The following is a 16370-nucleotide window of genomic DNA, read 5'->3' as shown; positions in this document are numbered from 1 at the left end:
AAAAAAAACGCCCAGGTGTGTTGTTGCAGGAATTTTTTGGGGGTTTTTGGAGGCAGGCAAAACATCTGAACTTGTGTATAGTGGTATATATACACACATACTTGTATGTATTTTTACACTTACATATATATAGGTGTGAAAATAGTGAAGCCATATCCCTGTTCTATAAGTGACATAATACAAACAAACAATCTTTTCTGGTTCTGGACATGCTACAGAGCTGAAAATTCACAGGTACGCTTTTTAGACCCCCCGACACTAACTCTTTTTTTTTTTTTTTTTTCAATAATTGGCTCTCTATCAAAAATGACAATTTTTAAGAACTTTTTTTTGTGTGATTAATAGTCCCTGGGGCATGACCCAGAACCCTAAGCATGTGGAGGTCAAAGCTAAACAACACATTCACTTGTATCTAATTAGGCAGGCCTTTGTACTACATATTGAAGGTAAATTTCAAGAAAATTGGACAGAAAATTGTAAGAAAATTGCATCATGTATGGCCAGCCTTAGTCTAAATAACAAAAAGCCAATTTGTGCTCATGCTGAGATTATTGAAAGCATTTCTTATGTGTCGACTTGTAAGAAACTTGGATCATGGATGGCCAGCCAAACACTCATTCATTAGGGAACTGGTGATTTTGGTTTAGGACCCAACAGACCCAATTAATTACTTTGCTGGACGTTTCCTATACTGTGTGGTGTAGTTTAACCAAGGTTATATAAATGGATGATTAAGAGCAGCTCAATTGGCTTCTGGAAGGGCCACATGTCTATGTTCGAATTTGCTTTAGGGGGGTTTGCTGGCACGCCTAATGACCCATATTGCAGTAAGTGTATTTTGTTGGATGAATACTTTTCATGCTCTAAATGTTTTGTATAGGTTTTTGCAAAGTGTGTCTTTATGTACTCTATAAATGATTTTTTTTTATTTTCACGCCTCTGTGTAGCTGTGTGTTCTACTGATTTGATGGTATTTAAATGGAAAGGCAGGCTCATGCAAACAATAAACATAAGTATGTTGGGTATGTTTTATGCTTAATACTAAGGTGTCTACAACTTATTTTGCTTGACTTTTGGATATTGTAAGCTCTATCTATCCATATGTTGTATCTTTGCACTGTAATTTGAGTACAATTTACTTGATTTGGGGGGGGGGGGGGGGGGGGACATTTCACATGACTGCTTGAGTGATTACTGATGTTTTATACATGTTCAATAAAGCCTATTTGTACACAGCTCCTGTTTTTTGTTTTCTTTTCTTCATATTTGTCTGGATGCAATTCAGATATCTTTGTGTCTATTGAATGTAATCCATTTCTTGTATTTTTTGTGTGTGCTATGGCAGTACAGTATGAACATGGGTAGGGTTTCTCCCTTTACTCCAGCGAAGGGTGTATAATGGGGGGGGGGGGGGGAGGTGTGTGGGGGGGTCTGTGCTTGTAATCAGAGCATTGATTACCAGTGCAGACCCTTGGGGGATGCCACTAGAGCCACCAGGGATGCCCACCCATGCCACCATTGATGCCAATCAGTGCTCAGGGAATCGGTTAGTGCCCTCCTCAGTGCTGCCCACCAGTGCCAATCATTGCCACCTATCAATGCCCATTAATGCTGCATATCAGTGCCACCTATCAGTGCTGCATATTAGTGTCTCATCAGTGCCTGCCAGCGCAGCCTCATCAATGCTCGCCAGTGCAACAAAAAAAAAAACAGATTTACCAAATTTTATTACATAAACAAAAACACTTTTTAGGGGTCAAACATTTAGGTCTTTTTGCCAATAAAAAAAACATTTCAGTGATCAAATACCACCAAAAGAAAGCAATATTTGTGTGAAAATAATGTCATACATTTGTGTTCGGTACAGGGTTGCATGACCGCGCAATTATTCAAAATGCAACAGCATAAAAAGCTGAAAATTGGCCTGGGTAGGAAGGAGGTGTAACTGCCCTGTAAGGAAGTGGTTAACTATTGAAACATGGGACTAAATATCCCAGGGGTAATCATGCTCAGCTCAATGGTTTAGCTGTTAGTGTTCCTGGCTATAAACACTGAGAGCATGAGTTCAAATCCCAAGTCTGCCATCACCTCCTTACATTTTAGACAGCTGTAAATAAATACTGAAACTTAGCTGTAACTAAATACTGAAACTTGGCAAATGCATAATTGCATCCTGCACATATGCATGTCTGTTTCTTGAATATACATGGCCATTGACATGCAATTTTAGGTGATGTAGCCAATGTATTACTATGTGGCCAAAAAAAAAAAAGTTATGACACACAACTGTGAGCACACAGTGTGTTATGGTTGGGCATTGAACTCATGATAGCAATCTTTGGCTGTGAGCTCAGCCCACTACACCAAAGTGCTGAATACAATCAGATATGCCTGAAAGTTTCAGATGAAGAATTAGACAGCTGTGTAGTCTGCGATTAGTAAATCTAAAGGTTAAACACATAAGATACAAAACTATACACCTTAAAATTACAATAAACCATAATGGATGACATTGCTGTGTAATAGTGATTCAGAATAGACAAAATTTCCTTTTATGAAAAACACAAAGGGATTTTGGTTAACTCCAAACTCGAATTCAGCCTAAGTTAACTCCAACTCTGAATTCACTAAAGCACCTAGTTGAAGGTTTAACTCCAGCCATTTACCCAATTAGGATGCTAATGAGTTTAGGCTGGAGATATTTCTGGAGAAGTGAGTAGCTCTACTCCAAACTTATACTGAATTAGGCCCTTACTGTCTGTTCTTTTGTGGACCTATAAATAAACAAAGCCCATTGTTCAAGGGAGGACTGCTCCTATGGACATAGACCATGATACAGCATGTACCTGTCTCTTTATCGCCAAGCATGCTAGGATTTCTTTATAAAAAGCTGTACATTATACTTTTCAGTACAAGGGATTAATAGCGCTTGGCACATGATATCCGCAAGTGCACTTCTCAGAAGAACGCAGTTTTCAGCACACAGTGATTTTCTATGCACCAAACCCCATTCATTTCCAGGACAAGGTGCTAAATAAAATTTCTCCTCAGTCTTCACAAAAGAACTGGGGGGCTACACTAACCCAGCTGGTAACGTTATAAATCATAGGAAGCGCCCTCATTGTTAAAGAAGACAGAACTATACTTGAAAAACTTGCATAAATAGTCTCCAGGACCAGAAGGCTTACACACCCGAGGGCTCTTAAAGAACTCAGCCAGGTGATAGCCAGACCATTGTTCCTAATTTTTATGGATAGTCTGACGGGAATGGTGCCAGCTGATGGGGGGAGCCAATGTACCAATATTAAAAAAGGGCTGAGATAGAAACTATAAGCCGTTAGCCTAACATTAGTCTGCAAGATATTGGAGGGGATGAAAAGGGACTATATACAAGACTGCAAAAATGGTATTAGTAGTAATCAGCATGGATTCATGAACAATCATTCTTGCCAGACCAATCTATTAACCTTCTTTGAAGTAGTGAATTGCCATCTACATAAAAGGCCAGTGGATGTGGTGTATCTGGACTCTGCAAAGGCAATTGATACAGTTCCCACAAATGCTTACTGTACAAAAAAGGTACATAGTTATGGACCATAGGATGAGTACCTGGATTGAAAGCTGGCTCCAGGAGCAAGTCCAGAGGGTGGTGATAAACAGGGCGTACTCAGGTTGAATGTTAAAAATGGCCAGTTCATTTAATCCCCTAGTGACTGTGGGTAACAAATCCTAAAAATTTCTCAACTTTGACATGCATTACACCTACATTCTATATCCAGGTGAATTCTACTTCTACTCTTCTTCCCCTCCCAAGACAAAAATAAGGCTCTTTTGTTAATGGATAAACTCCAGAGTTTGATATTGTCAAAGGAAAAATGACCCAAAATGTTGAAATTTTGCCATATACATTTCTTGCCATTGCCAAAACTTACCAAATAACCCAAAATAAAATTGTTCCTGCTCCTAACAAAATCGCAGCGATACAACATTATATGAATACTAGTGGATTGTACCCGTATAGGGCCTAGAAGTAGTGGTGCACATTCTGTTTTTTATTACATTCTACCTAAACACACTGACACCTATAATAAAAAAGACACACAAAACAAAAACCCTACCAAAAATATACTGACCCCAACCTTGGCCACTCTGGCACTGACCTAGAACCAACCTTGATCTGTTTTTTTTTAACTTTCTTCTTTACACGTCCTCTCAATTAAGGGGAAGGTATACCCAGGGGTGGGCTCAGTGACTGAAAACAATGATTGGATATCACATTGATCAGGTGACCCCCAGGTAACAATAAGTTTGAGACCAGGGCTCCGAGAGCCCCCAAGCCAAAGGTATGCATATATGCAGTCCCACGGAAAAAAGCCCAGTCCAGGGAGGCCACAAATGCCTACTGTCTGCAAGAAGGGGTTAAATAACCTGCTTTGGGTACCCAAAACCTACCTGTGAAGTAGGCCATCTGTAGGATGTATGCAACTACATACATACTTTAAAAAGGTTTGTACGAACAGGAAATTTTCTGTCTGATCAGCTCATCCCTACATGTTAGTACAAGCTCTTAAAGGGATTACAAATGCTCCATTTTAATTCAAACATATGTTACACTTCCCTACTCTATGCAGTGGTTTTGCACAGAGCAGCCCTGATTCGCCTCTATGATCCCCCACCAGCGCTCCCAGCTCCTCCTCTGCACTGAATGCCCCCATATCAAGCATCTTGCTATGGGCCACTTGAACATGCTCACTCTGGAGCCCTGTTGTGTGTCCATACCTTGCCCCTTCTTAACTGGCTGTTTACCAATGGCTCCCACTGCTGTGTTTGTGCCAAAAAGGAGAGAGTCGAGAGATGCTCTCGTGCACATCACTGGATTAAGATCAGGCTTAAGTATAAGGGGGGGACTGGGGGGTGATCTGCTTGCATAAGATTACCTTAATGCAGAGAATGTATTGAGGTAAAAACAAAAAAAAAAATCTGCCTTATAGAACCATTTTAAGATAGTTCCCGATAGTTGCATGAATCCTACAATTACTCCTCATAATTGGCCTACTGTCTTAGGAAAATGTAGAAGGACAAAATCACTCCATACAAGACATGCACTGAGAAATCTTTTATTACTCATACAGGGTAATCTGCCCGAGACAAGGTCTCATAATCCTGTAAAACATTCATGTGTAGTGACAACCACTAAGGATGGATTGAGAAGAGACCGTCATTCAGCAGGTCTAGCTGTGTTAGACTGAGACACTGTTTTCTATACAAGTTGGGTCCAGGTAGAGATAGGGTAGACGCATGGCTTTGTTCCTATCTTGGATAGATTTAGAGATTTTAGCCATTTTATCCTGGAATTCCTTAATTAAATGCTGTGGGGTCTTCTCCGTAAAACGTACATTAGGGTAGTTTCCTAGGCACTTCTGTTGAGAAATTTGAGGTTAGCAATACAATACATACACAGAACAGTATTAAAGCACCATATTGCTAGTACTTCAGTCACATTCAACTGTACTTGTTCTTTAATGGTAAAGTTTTACATCAGTAGCATCCGACAGTTCGTTTTTTTTTTTTTTTTAAAGTTTTGAATAGAGTGGAGAGCGATTAGAACACTTGTCAGTGTTTGTGGTCTGTGCCTCCTTTAACCACTTCCAGCTCCAAGCTCCAGCTCTTCTGTGATCTAGTGCTGCGTTCCTCTAATTGTGCGGCCGTGCAATTTTGAAAAACAAAAACCTTAATATTTTTACTTTCAGCTATAAAACCTATCCCAAAAAAAAAAAAAATTCAGGCAACTCTGTATGCCGCTACATAATTTTGGGGAAAAAAAAATCCCTATAAGTATATTGATCGGTTTGTGCAAAACCTAGAGTCTACAAAACTGTATACATTTATGGAATTTTTTTTATTAGTGACTTCTAGTGATTGGCTTCCGCTGTGTCCAATCACAGCAGGAGTGGGTCGCTGGCAGCACACATGTGCACCCCAGACCAGGAAGTGCAGAATCGCGTACCATGACGCGATTCTGCGCATAGGAGCCGCCCCACAGGAAATATATATGTGGGGTGGTCAGGAGGAGGTTAAGGAAATTCACTGAAAGTAAGGAAAATGCCAAATTTTGGATTGCCACCCAGAAAATAGAAGGGAAATCTTCCAATGGGGACACTAGTTCTTGTGACCTAGGGGTCCCCAATGAACTCTTATTTGCGGGGATTTCCCCTTACTTCCCATTTGGCTGTGTGACAGGAAATGAAGGGAAATCTCCACAATGGAACAGACGACAAATTATACCCCTCCCTTGCTCTATCCAAAATGAACGTTTCCCTATAATGCTGAACTGATGAAGCAACTTGGATAAACAGCAAAACTGCAACATTACATGGCAAGTGCAATCGAATGCGACTACTAGCTATATTCTAACTTAATTAGAACAAAAAATTACTAACAATTTGAAGAAATTGCATGCACAGAAGGCTCTCTCACTTTAAACATTTCATATGCAGCACATACGTACAATGCTCCCGCCAGTTCTTGGCACTCACCCTATCCAGGGGCTCCTTGCTCAGGAGCCACACTGCAGCCATGCCAGTAGCTGTAGTGTTAGCATCTGGCAATGCTTTTAGAAGCTCCTGCATTGTTGTGACTCCTTTAGCGGTGGGTGGTGGACTCTTCATGGAGGTGGGTCCATTGGGCATCCAAGAATAGAAGTCGAACTGCACAGGAGACATATCCAACCCAGAAAGTGTAAGACCAAAAGATTGTGAAAACCATATAAAAAAAGTCCATAATGTATTACACAAAGTATGTATAGGTTGAGGCTATGCTTTAAATGAATGTCATTTTAAAAATTGTTAATTATGGTGTTTTAAAAAACCAATGTAGGAATGCTAGCAGGCATGCCATAGCTGTATATAAACCAAGGCAGCGCTCCTCAAATTCCTGCTACCCTGCTGTTAGGAGCTGCTGTGCAGCTGAGGCTACCGCCAACAGTAAATCATAAATGAAACGTGCAATAAAAAAAATAAATAAAAAAAACAATGATCATCAGTTCATAATAGTCCCAATGGGCAGGGTCTCCAAAATCCAGTGCTGTGTGAACCACACCAATGATAAAAAAAAAGTGCTTAAGGTGCTGTAATATTCCAAAGCAAGCGATTTAAAAATTTTGTGCAATCCAGTGTTCAATCCGAGTGCTCCACCATCATGTGCATTGGCCGCGCACCTTAAAATGTAATGTATTGTGGCACCTACTTATTCAATAGTATAGCACAAGTCATTCTTATTACCAACGGCCACACACTACTGTTTGCCGTACACTCCACACTGTGCAAGTCATCTCAGACTTACCACACCCCCTGTAAGCCACACCCAATATTTAATGGGTTTAAGCCACTCCCACATTTTGCCGCTACATGCTACACTCACTGCATTTTTTTCCATCAATGCCTAGGGCCCACTCATTTCATGATTCACCCTTGTGATAAGGGAACCATTATTAAACTTAAGGGAATGTCTCATACTGTAAATGAAGCCAAATCCGAACAAAAAGCTTCCACATGCAAGCCTGATTTATGACTGACTATTCAGGTTTTTACATAAGCTGGATTGTCTATAGAAAAGACAGCCAGAATTGCTGCTGAGGATTCTGCAGGCAGAGAGCCTCTGGGCTCTTTACTCCTCCCCATTTACCACAAAATTCATTTTACTGCCACTTGATCCAAATAGACAATAGATGTTAGAATGAAGATCACAGCCAGAATTGATCAGTTACCAAAGCAGCAGCTTTAAATTCAATGCAATAGTGGCCATGTCAGTTACTCCATTCAGTACCTTCTAAAGCCTCACCTTACTACTCCACCATCCCCCTCATTTTTGTCATTGTGGGTAGGGCAGCATGTAACACAGTGGGTTCTCTGTTTGCTTCAATTAGCTAGGTCAACAGATCTACAATGCATGCTTACCCACTCCTTGTTCCTAATACAAGTGACAATCAGGCACAGAAGCAGACACAAAAAGGCCCAATACCAAAAGTGCAGTGGTGCACTGCCTGTTGAAACGTGAGGTTGGTCATGTCAGCAACGGTGGCAGGTTTTGATGATCATTTTTGCTTTTAAAAAAACGGGAGCATTAGGCCTCTCCTTTAAGTTGATGTAAAGTGGGGACAATATCTTATGAATAGTATATGGTGGCACTGCTCTGATTTTCTGCTTAATGGAAGCATTCTTGAACTGGTGGACAAGAACATGTCTCTCCTTTCCATTTGGGTGGGTCCTGCTTCATAAAACCCAACTTCAGTTCCAAAAACAAATACTGTTTTTTTTTACATTACATGCCCTCTGCCAACTCACAGCTAGACAAGCAAGTAGCCCTGCTTGTGTAGCTTTGCTGCTCCCCACCACGCCCTCCTGGGTGCTTTTATGACATCACCTGGGATGGACAGGAAGGAAGAATTGGAGAAGGGGCTTGCTTTTAAAAACAAGCATATACAGGAAAAAAGCAGCACATATCTTGATCAGACACCAAAAAGGCACATTGAATTTCTGTATTATACTGTAGTTTATGATTTATGGATTAGTATGCAAAGAAATGGAAAAATTCCCACATTAATCCAGAAGTCATAAAGTACAGTACAATACAGAAATTCGAAGAAATTGAAATATTCCCATCATAGAAAAGAAATTGGGGGGGGGGGGGGGAGGGAGAGAGAAAAGTAAATGGGACAACATGCAACCCATTCCTCTACTGCAATGAGGATGTTCAAAAATCTAGTCTTAGAATTAGCAGTCTGAATGGAGTAAATCACTTCGTACCACAGATGATATATTGGCCATCCAAATGGATTCGACCAGCGCTATGGAGTGTGTAAAAACAATTGTGTACAGGTATGGAGCTGCCACCAACCAACCTCTAAGATTAGGGGTTAAGTATATGAAGGGTATGAAGGGATTGGCAACGGCGCTAACCTGTTTAAAAAAATAAAGCGTATTGCACCGGTTCCCGTGTGTGTAGTGGTGATAAATTATAAACCAAGTGAGAATAAATTCCAAGTGATCATAAAGAGCAAGTGCCAAATGACATGATCTATATTTGGGCTAAGAATGTATATGTGCCCAGAAAGTGCTTAGGTGCTAGAAATAAAATGTTAAAACATCAAATATAAAGTGCCGATTTATTTATTCCAAAGGTGCAATAGTGCGGGTATTTACAAAATATTAAAATAAAGTGTTGTAAACATAAAATTAGGACTTTTATCCCTACTGTGCAAAAAGCGATGCTACTAGTGAAAAAATTAAAAGTGGTGGAATCACTGAGGCCATTGCCGAGAAGTGCTATGCCTAAGAAAAGCACTAGGTGTCCCACTCACCCTTTTTCACTCCTGAGCACAGGGTATTGAATACAGGCTGTAATAGTCTCCACAAACAGCAGGTAAAAACTCAGGGTGCAATCTTTTTGGTGTGCAAACCTCAGGGGGATCCTCCGGTGGAGTTTGTACGTCAACCTCACTTCCGGTTTTTGCAGTTGGTAGCCGTGGAACGCTGAAGCATCTCAGCGCCCTGCGTCTGCATTGCTTACTGAAATTGATCAGCCTGAAATGTAGTTTTGCTACACTTGCTTTTCTTTCAAATTGTATATACTACACCATGGGGCTCTCTTTGTCTTGAGCACCCAGAAGATCCCCCTGAGGTTTGCACACCAAAAAGATTGCACCCTGAGTTTTTACCTGCTGTGTTTGTGGAGACTAGTACAGCCTGTATTCAATACCCTGTGCTCAGGAGTGAAAAAAGGGTGAGTGGGACACCTAGTGCTTTTCTTAGGCATAGCACTTCTCGGCAATGGCCTCAGTGATTCCACCACTTTTTCCTTTTTTCACTAGCACCGCTAGGGATAAAAGTCCTAATTTTATGTTTACGGACAACACTTTATATTTTAATATTTTGTAAATACCCGCACTATTGCACCTTTTGAATAAATAAATCAGCACTTCTAATGTTTCACATTTCTAGCACCTAAGCACTTTCTGGGCACATACATTCTCAGCCCAAAAATAGATCCTGTCATTTGGCACTTGCACTTTATGATCACTTGGTATTTTTACTTGGTTTATAAATTGTATTCATCACCAAAATACACACGGGATCCAGTGCAATACATTTTTTTTTTTAAACAGGTTAGCACCGTTTATTAAAAAATAGCGCAACCATGCAAAAGAAATGACTATCAAATATGGAGACCATCCATAAATAAAAATGGGGATTTAGTTCCACCATATGGCCATATCGTGCTCAAGCCCACCACTGCGTCAAAGTACCCCATTATCAGTGGGTCCAGACTTCTGTGGTTGAGCATCCCACCCCCCACACACACCTGTACTCTATCAGAGTCCACCATCAAGTAGATACAGGAGGAGTCCTTTGTAGTGCATTAGCACATCCATCCCAGAAAGGAGTGTTGTCTCCAAGGGTTGGAGAGGCTGGATTCACCCCTTTTCTATGGATAGTGTAGGACCCACTGATAATGGGGTACTTTGACGCAGTGGTGGGCTTGAGCACGATATGGCCATATGGTGGGACTAAACCCCCATTTTTATTTATGGATTGTCTCCATATTTAATAGTCATTTCTTTTGCATGGTTGCGCTATTCTTTTAATATACACATCTTGCTTGGTCCATAGCTGCACCGCCTTTAGATATACGATATACATGTTCAGGGTTTGCTCCCCCAATTTTTTGCTTGTTTATTAGGTTAGCACCGTTACCAATCCCTTTATACCCTTCATATATTGGCCATCCAGCCATAGGTTTGATGTTTTACGCCGACTGGAAAGTTGGATAACCTTTTAAGAGGTCGAAAAGTCAGACTGACAATTCTAAATTTCCTCCAGACAGATTTTGGACATCCTCAGTAACCATTTGATTACTGTAGGTGGATTTGTTAAAATTACAGCCGTTTTTTGGCCAGGGAAAAAAAATGGGCAGGAAGAAAAAAAAAAAAAAAAAAAAAAAAAAAAAAAGACAGTAGTATTTGTTTTTGGAACTGAAGTTGGGTTTTATGAAGCAGGACCCACCCAAATGGAAAGGAGAGACATGTTCTTGTCCACCAGTTCAAGAATGCATCCATTAAGCAGAAAATCAGAGCAGTGCCACCATATACCATTCATAAGATATTGTCCCCACTTTACATCAACATAAAGGAGAGGCCTAATGCTCCCATTTTTTTATATGCACCAGGGTATACTACCACCTGGTCAGTTTATAGTTACTCTGCCGTAGGAAGAATAATGAACTAGTTTCATTACCCTACTTGTTTAATCGGGGGACACATTTTTCTAGTTTTCCCTCCCCTCCGAATACAGAGTATATGTTAAAGGGGTACTATAGTCAAAAGCAAGTAGACTTATATAAAAAACTTAAATGAGAGTAGGACTGGTAAAGTTAACAAATTTTTTCTATTGGATAAAAGTCCTCCATGGAATGCAGTGGTTTTTGGAGGCTTCTAATAAAGTAGGATCACTAGATACCTAGAAATCCAGTGATGAGGAAATGCCCCAATTTGTTTTACATTCTTGTAGGCCAAGCGTATATGCACCTGACAACATGATGTATCATCCGTTTTCCAGTGATGGACTACGCACCTGGTGTAAGGTTGTCTTCCAAATGGAAGTGTCCTGCATAAATGCCCCCCCCCCCTACTGTACCCCGAATGTACATAAACTAGGGTTTGCAATAAAGTTTAGTGGTTTCTTCCATACACCTGCAGGACTGCTTTCCAATGACTGCAAAAGGGCAAAATCTGAAGAGGGCACACAAGTTTAAAGCCCTGTACACATGCACAGATTGTTGGCCAACTGATCGGCCAACTTTTGTCCAGTGTTTGTTGGTTGAAATGTGCTCTAGACTTGCACTGGACTTTTGTTGGCCAACAAAAACCAACTTCAGAAGTGATGTTATGTTCTGGTTGACTTTTCTTCTCTGAGCATGCCCAGTCTTGCTCATCTGATTTTTGTCTGCCGAAATCTGTACTGACTGAGGAACAATCGGCCGTTCTTTGTTGGCCAACAAAAATTTTATAGCATGCACACCAGATTTTTTTCGGCCGAAAATTCGCAGTTGGTTGTCGGAAGCATCATACTAACAAGCCAACAATCGGCAGATCGGACGTTGGCCAACAATTTACGGCCAACAATCTGTGCGTGTGTACGGGGCTTAAGGAATACATGCAAGATGTGTAAAAGTTGCAGTGGTAATTCGGAGGGAAAAAAAAAAAAAAAACACACATGGTGGGATTTACTAATACTAGCACACTCAGAATCTGGTGCAGCTGTGCATGGTAGCACATCAGCTTCTAGCTTTAAGCTTTTAAAAAAAAAAAAAAAAAAAAAAAAAAAAAAAAGGGAAACTTGACTGGTTTTTATGCAGAGCTGCACCAGATTTTGTATGTTCATTTTATTCAATTTCCCTCCAGTGACTTAACAGAGAAGACTTATGTAGTGCTAATCTGGGCCATTTAATTACTTTGCCACTCACCTGTCCACTGTTGACAGCTGCATGTTGAGCAGAACATGTAAAAATCACCATAGTCAAGAACTTGATCAGAGAGCCCATGGACTCCAAGGAAGATGGGATTTCTGTCACAGGAGACAATCTTAGTACAGCATTTCCAATGTACCCCAAGCCCCATAAAAACTTTGCATTTTCAGATAACCGCATGCACAAATTGGAGCGATCAGCATTCCGCCCACAACACATACTTTACATGTTTGGAAAGTGGCAGAACTGTAAATAGTATACAGGTTTTAAAAGTTTTTTTTTTCACCATTCTGGTCAGTCCCTGCTCTAGTCAGAGACCCCATACAGATAATGTCCCTGGTGGGATATACACCAAGGAGGTCCATCAGTGTACGACCTGTGCCAATTATGCCACTATGCTGCAAGTTCTAGCCATGAGATGTCAGATACAGTCTTACGCCTATAGGTCAGAATGGCTTTACAGATAACGTGTAAGCAACGTGCTTTTTTTGATGGCACCTTCAGTTAAGGTTTACCATTTTATATCACCTTTCCCTAACAAGTACTTTAGACTAAAAGGGCAAGCTATCATTCTGGCACTGCCCTCAGTTTGGCCATGCAGGACATTCAACCCCCTTGCATACTTTAGGCCAGTGGGAAAAAATAAATAAATAATAAAAACACACACGCCTGAAGTGCATTTCTTTGCATTGCGTTTTAGCCTGCAAACAAACGTTGACTCCTAATCTTCTAGATTGTAAGCTCCAACAAGCAGGGCCATCTAGTTCCTCCCGTTTTGAACTGTATTGTAACTGTATCGTCTTCCCTCACATTGTAAAGCGCTGCGCAAACTGTTGGCGCTATATAAATCCTGTATAATAATAATAAATAATAATAAGGGCAGGGAACATACCCGAAGTCTTATGTTCCAGGAATCCTTCCTTGAAGATCTCAGCTACCCAGGCCTGAAGTTCAGGGTCTTGGTTGACCATTTCATCACTGCTATAGAAGTAATTTACAATGTTTGACACAAAGCTAGAAAGGACAGAAACAGATTGAAGAATGATTCAAGGATGCTTTTAGGAATTTCCCCCTCCCCCCCCCCAACATTTTTAGCTTTAATAGAAGTGACCTCTACCTCTCCAGAGCTGACCAGATCTTCATGCCATCATCCCTGTACAAGTAATTAGGAATTGACTCCATTCCTCTGCTTTCAATGTCATCAGGGAGACAAAGGCTACTATAGGTCACCCCATCCATGGCTTTCTTCATCAGTACTGGGATCCCTCCATTTCCCACTGCCATAGCCTAGATAGAAACAGATAGAGGCGTAAAAGTAGTCTCCCAGCACAGCAGTGCCATGTTGTGGATAAAGACAGATAGCCACCATTAGGTGGACATAAACTATTCACTACATATTAAGATCAGTGTTTCTCAGTCAGGGTTCTGCTGTGATCTACCCGTTAGTCACAGGCAGCTGATGGGCAAGTCACATGCCCTCTGCCGACTCTTACAGCTACACAAGCAAGTAGCCCTGCTTGTGTAGCTTTGCTGCTTCCCACCGCCCCCTGGGTGCTTTTATGTGACATCACCTGGGATGGAAGGAAGAATTGAAGGGGCATGACAGAAGAGTTCTCATCACAGCCACTTCCCTGCTAGCTCTGGAAATGAAAAGACAGCTTCTCTGCAAATGAAAAGAGATGCCCTGCCATTCGCCCTGGGCTCATGTACGGTACCCTAATCCCATGCGCTGCAATACCATGTAAGGTGCTCTGATCCCAGGTGTCCTGATGCCCTGTGCACTGCTTATCTCAAGTTTGACCTAGAATTGTGTATTCATGCAGATAAATCAGAGTTAGAACCACGCCAGGGTTTTTATTTTTTTTTAATTGTGCCGTGGAGTTTCCCTTAAAATCCATACCAGACCCATCTGTATTGCCGGGAGCCGACAATACATTAAAGTGGAGAGCAAGTTTAAAATTACATTTTCCTTTAGAAGTGTCAGTATTGCTGCAGCAAGATCCATACATCGTACAAACGCGCTACTTTACAGGCACATTAAGGAGACAGACCAGGCACAATATTTAAAGGAATTTTTAAATTGGTTTCATTTTAAGCATTAAAATCACTGCTCCTGTAAAAACAATTTAAAAATGGATACCTGTCCCCCAGGGCAATACCTGGGTCCCCATACAGGACGATAACTTGTATAAACATTTAAAATGAGGACTTTAATAGCGTTTGCTAGAACTTTCTCTGTTCGAGATGTTCTGGTGCTAACCAAACAGGGGGGTGTTCAGCCCATCAGCATACTAGACACTTGACTAGAACCTTGCACCTTCCATTTGGGACCCTTTGAAGAGGAACACAAATCCAAAACCTAAATACCGTACATGGCATAAAAGCAAACCGGTTTAAAAGTTAGAGCAGCAACAAGGGTTGTTTAGCTACTCAATCATTTTTTGGAGGGTTTACATTGTTCATTTAGCTGACCATTCATACATCGAGGGATTAATCTGGCACATTGTGTGGTCACTACAATAGACTCAAGCAAAAATACACTACCACAACATTTTGTGGTCAACACAAGACCTTCTTACTTGATCAAAAAAGCATTTGGGTCCAATAATCTGTTTCCGGAGAAGTGTGTTTATTTCCAGTGTGAAGCGAAGATGTGGCATAAGCAGCTAAGGAAAACAAAAATAAAAAAAAAATTATATTATATATTATGCAATGTAAAACCTGAGAAAAAAAAAAAAATAATCACATGAGGCTCCAGTCAGATCTAACCTCACATTCTTTTTACAGTTTAGACAGAGCAAAACTTTCTAGAGAATCTTTTATAAGAATTAGAGCAATGATGGACCATTTTATGTAAACATCTTGTAGTTTAAGGCAGATGGAGAAACTTTGTGAAACCTTAAATTATGTAAAGCCTCAAGGTCCCTTTCATATCTGAGCAATGCATTAACACGTGTTGTATTGCTGGGCTGGCAATGGGAAAGAAAAGGAAGCAAAATAAAAAACACAGAATGGGGCTTCCAAAGCCAAGATAAAGCCCATATTTTCCTGATGGGAAAGGCTAGCGGAGAGAAGCCCAGTCCCATGACCTCATAACCAGCCTTGCCTCCCCATTCCTTTGTAGGACATCAGAGCAGCCTGCATTTATGAGTGACAAAGTGAAAAAATGTAGCATTCTTTTAACATTAGTCCTTCTGAACTCTCATTTGAGGTATCATTTAGCAATTATTGGGGTAATTTACTGGGTCATAAAGTAAAGAGAACATTGCCATGTACAGTAGTTGAGAAATATTAAGCATGACCTTTAAAGTTCCTGGCAATCCACTAAAACATGTAATGCAAAACCTCTTGTAAGAAAGATTTAGTACTCCACACTCACCTTATACACTGGATGTGCCATTGGAAGTTGCCTGATGGTTGCAATGGAGAAGACCTCTGCTAATAAATGGGTGCGGAGAATGTGAGCATTAACTTGGTGTACTTGGAAATCAGAATTCCGCACCCAGATCTTGGCCAGTAACCAGTCAAATTCTGAGTCACTGGGCAGGAAGATTGGAGCATCATCTCCAGGGGTCTGAGATAACTGGAATAAAAAAAATACAAAAAACACACTTCTATAATGATCCAACATCTTCATAAAATTGTGTTCCGTTCATGAAATGCATTACAGTCATGAATAGCAAACAATACAAGTGGCTTTTCCTTAACCAGATGTATATAAAAACATGTCTACCATATATGGTTACAAACTGTTTTGTACTTTACTTTTAAAAAGTAAAGCCCGTTGGAAGACTTGCTTTTACAAGTTTCTGAAAAGTCTACATAAGGAGACAAGGCATGCCCTTATT

The 16370-nt window shown here is 40.6% G+C and overlaps 1 protein-coding gene across 1 annotated transcript in view; it reads right to left on the bottom strand.

Annotated features, from left to right (window-relative positions):
* Window positions 1–5240: 5240 nt before the first annotated feature.
* LOC309548236 (polyunsaturated fatty acid lipoxygenase ALOX15B-like) overlaps window positions 5241–16370 on the bottom strand; it is a gene marked incomplete at both ends in the record, with an annotated part of 57871 nt that continues 46741 nt past the window's right edge. The window contains 7 exons of the mRNA XM_082248188.1: window positions 5241–5420; window positions 6537–6707; window positions 12520–12620; window positions 13415–13536; window positions 13640–13809; window positions 15102–15188; window positions 15902–16105. Of these exons, the coding sequence (XP_082104314.1) occupies window positions 5241–5420; window positions 6537–6707; window positions 12520–12620; window positions 13415–13536; window positions 13640–13809; window positions 15102–15188; window positions 15902–16105 (1035 nt within the window). The remainder of the gene's footprint in view (window positions 5421–6536; window positions 6708–12519; window positions 12621–13414; window positions 13537–13639; window positions 13810–15101; window positions 15189–15901; window positions 16106–16370) is intronic.

This window comes from Pelophylax lessonae (assembly GCF_965119305.1).
Source record: "Pelophylax lessonae genome assembly, chromosome: 2".
In the NCBI taxonomy this organism is placed as follows: Eukaryota; Metazoa; Chordata; class Amphibia; order Anura; family Ranidae; genus Pelophylax; species Pelophylax lessonae.
The sequence above is the reverse complement of the archived record's forward strand: the minus strand, read 5'-3'. Positions and strand labels throughout refer to the sequence as shown.